Source organism: Pipistrellus kuhlii, unplaced genomic scaffold (genome assembly GCF_014108245.1).
Source record: "Pipistrellus kuhlii isolate mPipKuh1 unplaced genomic scaffold, mPipKuh1.p scaffold_m20_p_2, whole genome shotgun sequence".
Classification (NCBI taxonomy): domain Eukaryota; kingdom Metazoa; phylum Chordata; class Mammalia; order Chiroptera; family Vespertilionidae; genus Pipistrellus; species Pipistrellus kuhlii.
This window is the reverse complement of record NW_023425515.1, coordinates 143677472-143690731: the sequence shown is the minus strand read 5'-3', so window position 1 is coordinate 143690731 and position 13260 is coordinate 143677472. Positions and strand designations below refer to the sequence as shown.

General features: G+C 36.1%; 1 protein-coding gene across 1 annotated transcript in view; it reads left to right on the top strand.

Moving 5' to 3' along the window:
• The window catches only part of MSH4 (mutS homolog 4), a 70540-nt gene that overhangs the window by 14535 nt on the left and 42745 nt on the right, over nt 1-13260 (top strand). Inside the window, exons 5-8 of the mRNA XM_036445158.2 lie at nt 2893-3008; nt 4709-4882; nt 7267-7439; nt 9935-10002. Coding sequence (XP_036301051.2) covers nt 2893-3008; nt 4709-4882; nt 7267-7439; nt 9935-10002 — 531 coding nt within the window. The remainder of the gene's footprint in view (nt 1-2892; nt 3009-4708; nt 4883-7266; nt 7440-9934; nt 10003-13260) is intronic.

Sequence of the window (13260 nt, the reverse complement as noted above, 5' to 3'; positions counted from 1 at the left end):
TGTATTTTATTATGTTTGTAGAATTACCTTTGACACTTTAGGGACCAAAGCTGAGATTTAATGTTCAATGAACTCTTTATTGTCCTTAATATACAGAATCTGTAGTCATAAAAAAATTTTTCTGGTGTTTTTCTAGATCCTATGTAGCTCAGCTGTCTTTGATTCTCTGCCAGAAATGCTCTCTCTTGTAAATCTATTGTCTCTATTAGGCAAGTCTCTTTATCTGTTGCTTCTTTCCTTCATTATTTCTAACTTCTTTTTTTTCTTTTAAATCAATCTTTATTGTTCATATTATTACAAAGGTTCCTCATTTCTTCCCCCCTCCACCAGGTTCCCACCCCACCCTCCGCCCCCTCCCCATCCCCCATTGTCCTCATCCATAGGTACACAGTTTATGTTCAGTCTCTTCCTCCCTCCCTTTCCCCGTTAGTAAATCCCTTTTCAGAGAGTAAATCAGTTATTCAGCATTTTCTCATATCAATAATACCTCCACATGCCCAATGATACACTTCACACAAAAGACATTTCCAAATAGGTCAACCAGCCTCATCCAGGCCCCACCCAAGGCACTCACAGATCAACCCCCCAGTGCTATACTAACTCAACACATCCAGATCTAAGCCTTCATCACTTGATTCAGCAGACCCTCAAGTTCCCATAAAAGTTTCCAGCCATGTCTGAGAGGCAGCCTTGGGGCGGAGGCAGGCGAGGAGCGAGCTGTTCTGGGCCTGGCTGCTCTGGGCCTGGCTGCTCCGGGCCTGGCCTCTGTTGCTCTGGTTAGTTCCACAACCAGCTGCTCTGGGTCTGGTCACTGCCGCTCCCGACCTAGTTGCTCTGGACTTGGCTGCTGCTGCTCCAGGCCTGGCCGCACCTGACCTGGCTACTCTGGGCCCGGCTGCTCCGGGCCCGGCCCATTATTTCTAACTTCTTTCCATCACTCTTATTAAAGTAAACCTCTCCAACTTCCACTGTTTCATTTTAATTAAGCATTCTGTCTTTGGTTATAAATAACAAATTCAACTTAAACTAGCTTGAATGTAAAATAAATTTATTGACTTATGTAAAAGGGAAGCCAACTAGTTTCATAGATGCTATCCTTATCACACTTTTCTTTTTTTTAACTGTTGATAGTTAACCTCTATTAGGTTTAAGAGGAAGATTGCTGATGGCTAATTCATCACAATTAACCCAACTCTGATAAAAAACACACACACACACACACAAACTTCTTTCTTCTAGTGTCCGTATAGGAATTCCAGGGAAGGACCCTGACTGTTTCTGCTTTGTTTACATTCCCACATAATAGGCTAATCACAATTTCTGGGGATACAGACATTATTAATTGATTAACTTCAGGTCATGCATTTTATGCTATGGGGCACTAAGTGCTATAATTGCTGTGAGGCACAGAGTACTATAAACTGACAGACCACCACAAAGGCAAAAACAACATATATTCACTACACTTGAGTTGTAAGGCAGTATAACATAGTGCTTAAGAATAGAGGAGTTGGACTGTTTTGGCTGTAGATGTGAATTTTAAGTGACTATGCAAGTTAGCTTACTTAAACTCTTTGATTTTTTTTTTTTTTTAGTCAGTGAAATGGAGACAATAACAATCTCTATCTCTTAGAGAACTGATTTTTATATAGGGCAATCATAAATGACTTTATCAAGAAGGTTATATTTGGTCCTAAATGGAGTGAGGTAGCAATCCATGGAAGTATTTGAGTTAAAAGTACAATATTACAAGTAGAGGGAAAAATCAATATTATTATCATTATTACTACACTTACTATAAAAGACCTTCATTATATCAGACACAATGTGAAGTGGAAGGAACATAGACTTTGTAAGTTAAAGATTCTAAATTCAAGTTTTAGCTCTGGGACATATAAACTGTATGATATGAGAAAAGTGACTTGACTTTTCATAATTTTACTTACATAGAAATTGTAGCTAATAAGATTTGTGTCATAGGGTTATTGTGCAGATTAAATGACAACTGTTAAAACATTCTTGGAACATAACAAATGATCTGTTTATGATTTTTTTTCAGTTTTACAGCTTTTAAGCAATCCATTGTTAAATTACCTTTCTTACCAGTTTTTATTCAAAGTAGTATATATTAGATACCTTTTGCTCTACAACTTTATGATTTTCTCTTTTAAAAAAATTCCATTATTAACTTTTCTTTATTTTAAATAAATTCACCTCATGAAGATATCACTTCATAGATTTGATAGATGGAATGGATGTTTTCATTTTTCCTCAACTAGCACATTATAATGATGTTCTCTTAAATATGATGGAGTATGCCAGGCTGGTTGTAAGCCTGTGTGATGATGTTGCTGTAGAATAAAATTACTAGAAGGAAGATATTCTTTTTTTTTTAAAGTATATTTTATTGATTTTTTTATAGAGAGGAAGAGAGAAGGACAGAGTTAAAAACATCGATGAGAGAGAATCATTGATCAGCTGCCTCTTGCACACCTCATATTGGGGATGTGCCCGCAACCAATGTACATGCCCTTGACCAGAATCAAACTTGGGACCTTTCAGTCCGCAGGCCGATGCTCTATCCACTGAGCCAAACTGGTTTCGGCAGAAGGAAGATATTCTTATGTTTATTTTTTATTATTTTTCCTAACATATTCAGTTAAATTTAATGTGAGTGTGCTTTAATAAATGCTACAGGCTATTTTATAATTCACTTAAGACAGATAATCATTCTTTTTTTTTTTTTTATAAATAAGAAAACTTTAATTCTAGAAAACATAAAAATAAACTTTGTATAATATTTAAGCTATGTACACATATGTGTTTAAGAAACCAGTTTTGGGTAAGTGCATGAAACTTAAACTTTATTTTGAAATTAAAATTTATTTTTAGAATGTAAATTTCACTACAGTCCAAAGAAAATACTTCAATGAAACAAAAGGATTAGAGTACATTGAACAGTTATGCATAGCAGAATTCAGCACTGTCTTGATGGAGGTTCAGTCCAAGTAAGTTATGACTTAAAGAATGTCATAAATGTTTAGCGTGAGTTCTACAAGGACAAGGTCTTTTGTCTGTTTTGTTCTCTGCTATATTCCTTGAGAGCTTGTTTGGAGGTTCTAGCAGGGGAGCGCAGCTACTCGTATACCCTTGACCGAAGACCGGTCCTCTCCTCTTGGGGGAAAGTCGTCCTCTTCGACCGAGCGCGCAGCTTCGGGAGGGACGCACGTGGATCGGTGAGGGAGGAGGGGGACACCCGCCTAGCCAGCCAGATCAGCCGAATCAACCCTGGCGATCAATGGGGTGACAGATGTCGCAGCCAGATCGCCCTCACATCTTGCTATATTCCTATTACCTAGAAAAGTGCCTGGCTTATTTTTAAAAATATTTTAAAGATTATTGATTGATTGATTGATTGATTTTTAAAGAAAGAGGAAGGGAGAGGGAAAGAGAGAAAAACACATCAATATGGGAGTGCAGCCGAAACCGGTTTGGCTCAGCAGGAGAGCGTCGGTCTACAGACTGAAAGGTTCCAGGTTCGATTCCGGTCAAGAGCATACATTGATTGTGGGCACATCCCCGGTAGGGGGTGTACAAGAGGCAGCTGGTCGATGTTTCTCTCTCATTGATGTTTCTAGCTTTCTATCTCTCTCCCTTCCTCTCTGTAAAAAAATCAATAAAATATATTTTTAAAAAAAATGGGAGTGCAACACCTATTGGCCACCTTCTGCATGCCTCCTGCCAGCGATTTTGCCTGTAACCTAGGCATGTGCCCTGACCAGGAATTGAACAGGCAACTTTTTTGGTGCATGGGGCAGTGCATGCACCAACTTAACTACACTGGCGAGGGCAAAAAAAAATACAACTAAGGAATTATTAAAATAGTAAAATAGTTAACTAAAATTTGTACACAAGGCATATCTTGCTAACTTAATTTATATAGAATTTCTCCAAATTAGTCATAATCTATTGCCCTAATGGTTGCTGCTTGCTTTATTTTGAAGTGAAAAGCTCAATAGCTATCTAGTAAACTAGAAATGTGATTAAAGTTCTGTTCCTGTTATTTCATAACTTTATACCTAAAAGATTCAGCATGAGACAGGGAATGATATTTTTGGAAAGGATATTTCTTAGAACATGCTAAGTAGATAATGTGACCTCTTGTTTACTCAGTTATTTACAATGACCATTCACACTGAATCATTAATGTACTTATCTATATGTTGGGACCTCCTGACTTTACCTTCAAAGCTTAGACTCTTTCAACATTATTTAAATACTTAGATAAAAAATTTGATACAAATTATCATTGAATGCTGATTTCTAATAATAAAAGTTATTATTAGAAATCATAAAAAATCATAAAAGTTATTAGAAATCATAAAAATGATTTTTTATTATAAAAATTATAAAAAATTGACACAAATTATCATTGAATGCTGATTTCTAATGTGATTTATTGACATTTAGTATCCCTTAAGTGTCAGACTTCAGAAAATTGTCCATTTTTATCATGGTTTATGTTTTAGAGGTAATTTATATTGTTTTTAAAAAAATCAGGAACACTTAATGTACTTTTTTACTTTGAATTTGAGCAGTGCTATGCAAATATTTATAATTTTTCTAGTAAGTTGAAATACATGTTTCACTTATAGCAATTTTTTTTATTCTAAAGATTTATAATGATGTATCATGGGTCACCTTACAGGTATTACTGCCTTGCAGCTGTGGCAGCTTTATTAAAATATGTTGAATTTATTCAAAATTCAGTTTATGCACCAAAATCGCTGAAGATTTGTTTCCAAGGTAGTGAACAGACAGCCATGATAGATTCATCTTCAGCCCAAAATCTTGAATTACTAGTTAATAATCAAGACTCTAGGTAAGATCACACATTTTTTAATATAAAATGTATCAGCATATTTTATTATGTTATATTTTTTATGTATAATTTACATTTAAAAAATTTGATTGATGGACAATAATTGCATTGTTGTGCAACTGTTCAGATGTTTCACCAAAATCAGGTTTTTAAAAGATAATTGTGGAAATGGCATAAGCTACTGTCTGTGTGTTGCCCAGGGCTGCCTGGGGCAATCTGACATAAAAGTGATCTGCAGATGGCTGTTTCTTGTGCTGGGCTTGGACCTGCCCTGGAGAGGCCAAGCTACAAATCAAGGCTGGCTGCTGCTATAGTGCCAGGCCTGGAGCACTTAATGAGAGGTATGGGGCAACAGAGGCCAAATGCTGCTGTTTTGAGAGAGTTTAGGAAAGTCTGAAGCATGGGCCAAGAGAAGCTGTTCAAATTGAGAAGCCACTGGAAACAGTTTGGGTGGGCCCCCAAGTTGGGTGGGGCAGGATCTCAGGGAATCTAAGCATAGAGAGAATAGTGACAGCCAGGTTGATGGAAACTCAGATGTGGTGCCTGCCTGCCAGCTTTGTGGAGGGGACATTGTATCTCATAAAAGGAACAGTGGCCTCTGCCAGCACTTTTCTGCCCTTTGAGCTCTCACTCTGATGCCAGACAATTCATTTTCTGTCCCCATGTTCCTGGTGCATTTTCAGCTGTTGCTCTGGTACTAGAGCCCAGAGGGAGCGAGTCCAAGTAAGACCATGTATGGGCTGTTTAAGAGGAACTGCCTGGAACTCCAGCATCTCTTAATCTCAGCTACAATCCCCTCTAGTTTTTGCTTTAAAAAAAAAAAATATTTTAATTAATTTTAGAGAGGAAAGGAAAGGGGTAGGGGGAGAGAGAGAGAAACATCAATGGATGAGAAAGAATCATTGGTTAGCTGTCTCCTGCATGTCCCACATTGGGGATCTGACCTCCTGATTCACAGGATGACGCTGAGCCACGCAGGTCAGACCCTGCTAGTTTTTACATTAATGGGGACTTTTCTTCCTGGCACTGGAATCCTGGTCTCTGGGGCCTGGTGTGGGACTGAGACCTCTCACTCCTCAGAGGGGATCTCTGTAGCTGAGATATCCCTCCCAATTACCCACTAACCGTAGGTTTGGGACTAGCCTGGTTTGCATCTCTAACCCTCCTATTAGTCTCATGTGGCTTCTTCTTTATATCCTTAGTTGTAGGACTTCCATTCTGCTCGATTTCAGATGTTCTGAATGATGGTTGTTTTGTAGGTTAGTTGTAGTTTTGATGTGATGGTGAGAGGACGCAATTAGCATATTTACCAACACCTGCCATCTTGACTGGAAGTCTGTGTGTTTTTTTATTTTATTATTTGTTTGTTTTTAACAGTTCCTGTACCTGATTTTTTTTCTCTTTCATTTGTAATTCTCTAACTTCTTAAGTTAGAATGAAGTGATTATATTAAATACTCATTTTATTTATTATTTATTTATTTTACTCATTTTATTAATGTAAAAGATTTTCCCCACCTAAGGATAAATTAATATTATTATTTGTTTTTTATCACAGAAAAAAATTATATCCTTATTATATCAACTAGAGAGGCTTGGTGCATAGATTTGTGCATGGGTGGAGTCAGCCCATCCCAATCAGGGCTGATCTGGCCGGGCCAGTCTGGGGTGGGGGGGAGGAAATGGGGAGGAAGAACTGAGGGTGATTGGTGGTCTGGCCCTGACCCCTGGTCAGACTCCCAGTAGAATTCCTGGTGGAGGAGACAATTTGCATATTAGCCTTTTATTATATAGGATTATTATTGATATCTTACAATTACTAATGGAATGTCATGGATTAGAACGTTTTATTTTATTTTTTAAATATAGTTTTATTGATTTCAGAGAAGAAGGGAGAAGAAGAGAGATATATAAACATCAATGACGAGAGAGAATAATTCATCAATTGATTCCTGCACACCCCCTACTGGGGATTGAGCAACCCAGGCAACCTGGGCATGTGCCCTTGACTGGAATGGAACAGTCTGCAGGCTGACACTCTATCCACTGAGCCAAACTGGCTAGGGCTGGATTAGAACATGTTATATTAGTCTGAATATGGTAAATTATCTATGAAAAAATTGTTAAATGTAAGAAGATACAGTAGATTCTTATTAATTAACATATGGTTCATTGACTGACAGCATACTTGGGGAGTTTATTAAAAATGTAGATTCTTAAGTCTCATGTCTGTCCTGAATCAGAATACACATGTGATTTGTATGCATGTTAATGTTTGAGATTCATTACTATAGATTATAGGATTAGTTACAAATTTAAATTACAATTTTCTTATATTTGTCTTTTGTATACTTAATGAAAATTTTCAAACTTGTGTTTTCAAAGGAATAATCACACTCTCTTTGGTGTTCTAAATTACACTAAGACTCCTGGAGGGAGTAGAAGACTTCGTTCTAATATATTAGAACCTCTAGTTGATATTGAAACCATTAACATGAGGTTAGATTGTGTTCAAGAACTACTTCAAGATGAGGAACTCTTCTTTGGACTTCAGTCAGGTAGATAAATGAATATTTATAAATAGAAATTATTGGAAAGATACATTGTCTTCTTATAAGGACACCAGTCAGATTAAAGCCCACCGTAATGACTTTATTTATTAACTTGATTACATCTGCAAAGATTTAATTTTAAAATAAGGACACATTCACAGATATGGGGATTTGGGGCTTTAAAAGATCTTATTGAAGGGACACAATCCAACCCATAACATGAGGTAAGAAAATTGCCCATGGCACCTGGCTATTTGCTCACTGGCATGGCAGTGCAATGTTCTTCTTAAACTTGCAGGTGGAAGGACATTTTGTATGACTTGTTCCTAGTCCAGTTCCTGGTTTCTAGGAACTTGGTCTGTCTTTCATACTCTCATTTTTCAACCACCCTCCTGGTGTACTGGAAGTGTAAACTGAAATGACACATGAAAATCTGGAAGGCATTTATAGCCTGAACAATTTTTCTTCATTCCAGTTCCAAATACATTTAAATTTGTATAGTTCCTTAAAAATTCTGGCATTATATTGGCTGTGACTGTGCACTTCCAATGTTGTTGAATATATTCACCTTTTTTTTAAATATATATATTCTAGTGTATTTAGTAAAACTTTGGGAAAGGTACAAAGAGGCCATTTTTAACTGGTAACTCTTTTCTTGTTCACAGAAACTTCTTGTTGGCCTATCTACACCTGGCATTCCGTGTAATACATAAGTGCCAGGAATATTGAAGTCATTTAATTATGTAATGTTAGTCAAGCTCCAACCATTTCTATGTTTCCTATATAGTGACAGTTTATAATTTATTGTAACATGTAAAAAGTGGGAGAACATTAACATAGAGCAGGGTAGGAGAGTAATTTTTATAGTTTGTTAAAATATGAGAATCTAAAACTTATTTTAAAAGACCCATATTACTTTATTGTAGGTATTTTATAGGCATTAGGGATAAAAAAATAAGGAAGATTAAGTTATAAGTTTCTATTCTCAAGGATCTTAAATTCATGTTAGGGAAACAGACCTCCAAATATGTGATGTAGTGTGGTAAATGCAATCATAATTAAGTATTTTATGGGAACACATATGGGATTCACAAAGACAATATTTCAGCTCTGTCTTAAGAAAACAATAGGACTTTGACAACAAGAGAATCCTAGAAATGATATTCAAGACAAAGGGAGCATGTCTATGCAAGGTTTATTAATGTACATAAGATAACCAAAAATATGTTTAAATGTGGTAGCAGGGATAAAGATCTGGTAGGAGTCCTATTGACTGTGATCTTAATCACTCATTACTTTGTAAGGTACACTTATTTTTCTAGGAAGTTGGAAAAGGCAGAGTTATACTTATATTAATATAAAAGCTTGCTGTATTTAAGGTATGGCTGGTACTTATTTATGAGTTGAACCAGTGGGGAATAGCAGGAAATGAGCCCTGGGGCTAGCTTATGAAGGACCTTTCTATAATACTATGACATTGGGATTTTGTCATGTAGGACATAGGGAGCTGACAGTTCTAAACTGAGAGAGTAATATGAGCAAACTTTATTTTAGAAACATTATTCTGGTTGTGTTAGATTTGGGGAGAGGAAGAAGGAAGAGACTGAAAAAGAGAAATGCCAGTCTAAGGACTTTAAGAGTCTAGTGGAATCACATGTAAAATGTCATAATTGAACAGTATAAGAATAGTATAAGTAATATACTGAGCCTGTTTACTCTAATTTTTAAAAACAGTTCAAACATAATTAATTTATGGTAGAAGTGGTAAATTAGAAAAGGGCACAGTGCTAGAAGTAGGCACACTGGAAATTATCACAAGACTTGGTGGTTTGAACAGGAAGTGAGTGACATAAAAAGTGTTTTTTAAGTTACTTTTTTTTGATTTTTTTAGAGAAAGAGGAAGGGAGAGTGATAGATAGAAACAACAACCTGGGTATATTGAAAAGAGATTATAATTATCTATACATTTATTTTTATAGAATACTTTTATCTGGAAAATGAATTGAGAAGAATAAAATAATAGTTTTAAACTCTGGTATGTTCAGGATACTGTATACACATTATCTCACTTAATCCTCACATCAACCCTAGGAGGTAGATGTCATTATCCACATTTAAAAGATGGAAGTAAGTTAACTTCTGAAAGATTACATGATTAGTGGTCCAAATATGCTTTTAAACTAATATTTTTAAGTATCAGCAAGAAAAGTTAGAGATCTGAAAGGTGGGAAGAAAATTATAAGAAGCAACATCTAAAAGTTAGAGAAGTAGAATTTCATGAAGGAAGGGGTGATCAACAGTGTCAAATTTGGAAGACAGATTGTGAGTAATCAAAATTAAGAATTGACTATTTATTATTTTATTCCTGGCACATATAAGATAGATAAAGACAACTAAAACAAGTAATATTTGTAGGTAGAATGGTTCTGGTTTATTATTTGAGGATACACAGTCTATATTTTAAATTAACAAAGTTCAAATGCTCATATCTTTTGTTTTAGTTATAGCAAGATTTCTTGATACGGAGCAGCTTCTTTCTGTTTTAGTCCAAATTCCAAAGCAAGACACGGTATGTTTATATATACATTCTAGGTTATATTATTATTATACATTGTGATAAAACTTGTCTTAATGTAATGTAATAATTGGACATTATTAAAATGTTTTTGGGAAAGTGCTTCATTACTAATATCTAGGTTTTTTAAGGCCTTTAAAAGCAAAAAATTCTGACTAAACTAAATGTCCTCTGAAAAATCTTCAGTGTGGAATTGCTTGCCTAAGATGAGTTATATATTTCCCCTTGAGGATATTGATTTTAGAAAATGCAGTTTTCTGATCTTAAGTATTTACTGAGAAGAATATGCTTAAATTTTTTCATTTGAATTAACCCAAATGTCCTTTGTTTCCTTTTTAAAAAAAATATATTTTTATTGATTTCAGAGAGGAAGGGAGAGGTAGAGAGAAAAAAAAAACATCAAAGATGAGGAAGATCATTGATCAGCTGCCTTCTGTATGTCCCCTACTGGGTTTTGAGCCCTTGACCAGAACTGAACCTGAGATCCTCCAGTCTACAGGCTGACACTCTATGCACTGAGCCAAACCGGCAAGGGCCCAAATGCCTTTTCTTTCTATAAAATGTTTCTGACCATACTATTTAAAAATATATATATATATTTCTTTATTGATTTCAGAGAGGAAGGGAGAGGGAGAGAGAGAGAAACATCAGTGATGAGAGAGAATCATTGATTGGCTGCCGTCTGCACGCCCCCTACTGGGGATTCAGTCCATAACCCGGGCATGTGCCCTTGGCTGGAATAGAACCTGGGACCTTTCAGTCTGCAGGCTGATGCTCTATTCACTGAGCCAAACTGGCTTGGGCTGACCATACTACTTAATGTATTAGGAAATTTTGTGTTTTTCATTACAAACATCTAAAATTCTTTCTTTAATATTTGAAAATGTCAATATTAAACCAAAATTTTCAATTTTTATCTAAGTTTCTTTGCTTCATTTTAAATAACTTTTAATTTTTCTCAATTGATTTCAGATTGCCATATATGAATATTTATAGTGTATGGTTCCTTTTTACATTAATTCAACAAGTGATTTTATTTTACCAAACATTGTGATAAGTGCTAGGGACACTAAAGAAGTAAATTTATACACCAAAGCAATTAATGATCCAGTGTGAGATTTAAGTGTAAAAAAAGGCAATTACAGCATAGTATATCAAGAACTATTAGACATCTGATATTTTATCCTACTTGAAAACTAACAAGTTAGCCTAACACAGTTTCATAGATGCTGACAGAAGACATGCGAGTCCTGGGTCAGGTAGAAAAGACTTGCTTGAGTACTCATAACTATAGCAGTAGCCAGAGCATTAGCATTTTCTTGCACTATACACATAGAAAACTGCATAAAACAAAATTCAGTGCTCATTGATTTATCACAAAGTGAATATCCATGTAATGACTAAAGAGATAGAAACTGTATTACTTCAAAAATGCCCTTTGCTCCTTCCCATCTTATTTTCTATCTCTTTCAAAAATCTCTCAATTTTTTTTTTATAATTTAATTTTGCCTATTTTAAATCTTTACATACTACTGTGTTTCCCTGAAAATAAGACATCCTCTGAAAATAAGACCTACTTACAGGTTTCCTTCTGAGTGAAATATAAGGCATCCCTCTGAAAATAATGCCCCCCTAGGCTAAACATGAGAGATTTGGTCCACTGATTCTGAAAGAAATGGAGTCACAAGAAATTCACCAGGAAATTCAGGAATTGGATTGTTATGATGATGTTCCAGAAGATGATGACATGATTCTCATTGAATAAATGAGTAAATTCTTGAAACTGTAGGATTCACAGTTTGCCTGGTTTGTGTTGACAACTACCGTACTATTGTACTGTATACAGGTAATAAATTTCCTTTATTTTCATTTAACAATAAATGTGTACCGTATTTTTCTTCATGGAAAAATAAGACATCCCCTGAAAATAAGACCTAGCGCATCTTTGGGAGCAAAAATTAATATAAGACACTGTCTTATTTTTGGGGAAACAGGGTAGATTACTCACTCAATTTTTATTTTTTATATCTGAATTTTTTTAATCAATATTATGTTTGTGAGATTTAATCATGTTGTATGTAGATATAACTCATTTATTTCTATTGTGAAATAATATTTCATTGTATGAATATGCCATTATTCCTTTCACTGTTGTTTGAGTTTTTGAGTTGTTAACAGTTTTTGGAAATTAGAACTAATTCTGATAAACAATATCAATTGTTTACACACTTTTACTGGGTTCATACTTAGAAGTGGAATTTTGGGATCATGGAGAATGTATATCTTCATCTTCAGGAGATAATGACAAAATATTTGCCAAAATGTTTTTCACAATCATTGCACAACTTATATTATCAGCAGTCTATGAAAATTCTCATTGTTCTTTAACAAAATGTGATATTGTCAGTTTAAAACTCTTAGGCACAGAAATTGGCAAATAATGGTATTTTATTGTGGTTTTAATTTACATTTTTCAATTACTGAAGATGAACATAGACCACTTTCAAATGTACATAGACCACTTGAATACTTACTTTTGTGAAAGTCTTATTCAAGTTTCTTGCCCATTTTCCTCTAGGGTTGTTTTTCTTCTTTTGTGACTTGTAGAATTTCTTTTTATATTTTATACTAGTGGCCCATTGCAAGAAATTTGTGCACATTAAAAGGAGATTAATTAGAAGAAATATTTTAATATTGATATTTGCCCTTTATAATAGAAGTGTTAGAGATGAAAGAAAATTAGTAAAATGTATATGAAACCCTTTCTCCTGTCAGAGTCTGGGGCACACCACAGGACCCAGAGTCAAGTCTCCCTGCCCCCACGTGTGCCTCAAAATCACTTGAGACCTAGACCTGGCTGGCCCCTGCATTGGGCTAGATCCAGACCCACTGGTCCCACCCTTGTCAAGCCCTGCCAGGCAGGGGGCGCAGCCTCAAGTCCCCTGGCCTGCAACCAGGGTTGGGGGTATGACCTGAGGTCCACCAGCCTAGGCTGCGGGGGGAGTGTGGCCTGAGGTCCCCCATCAAGCCCCGCCAGGCAGGGGACACAGCTTCAGGTCCCCCGGCCTGTTACTGTGAAGGGGCCACAGCCTCAGGTCCCCCATCAAGCCCTGCTGGGCAGGGGACACAGCCTGAGGTCACCTGGCCTGGGGTGAGGGGAGCAGCCTGAGTTCCCCTGGCCCAGAACTGGGGCAGGGAAGGGTGCACCTTGAGGTCCCCCGTCAATCCAGCCCCACGGGGGTGGGGGAGCTG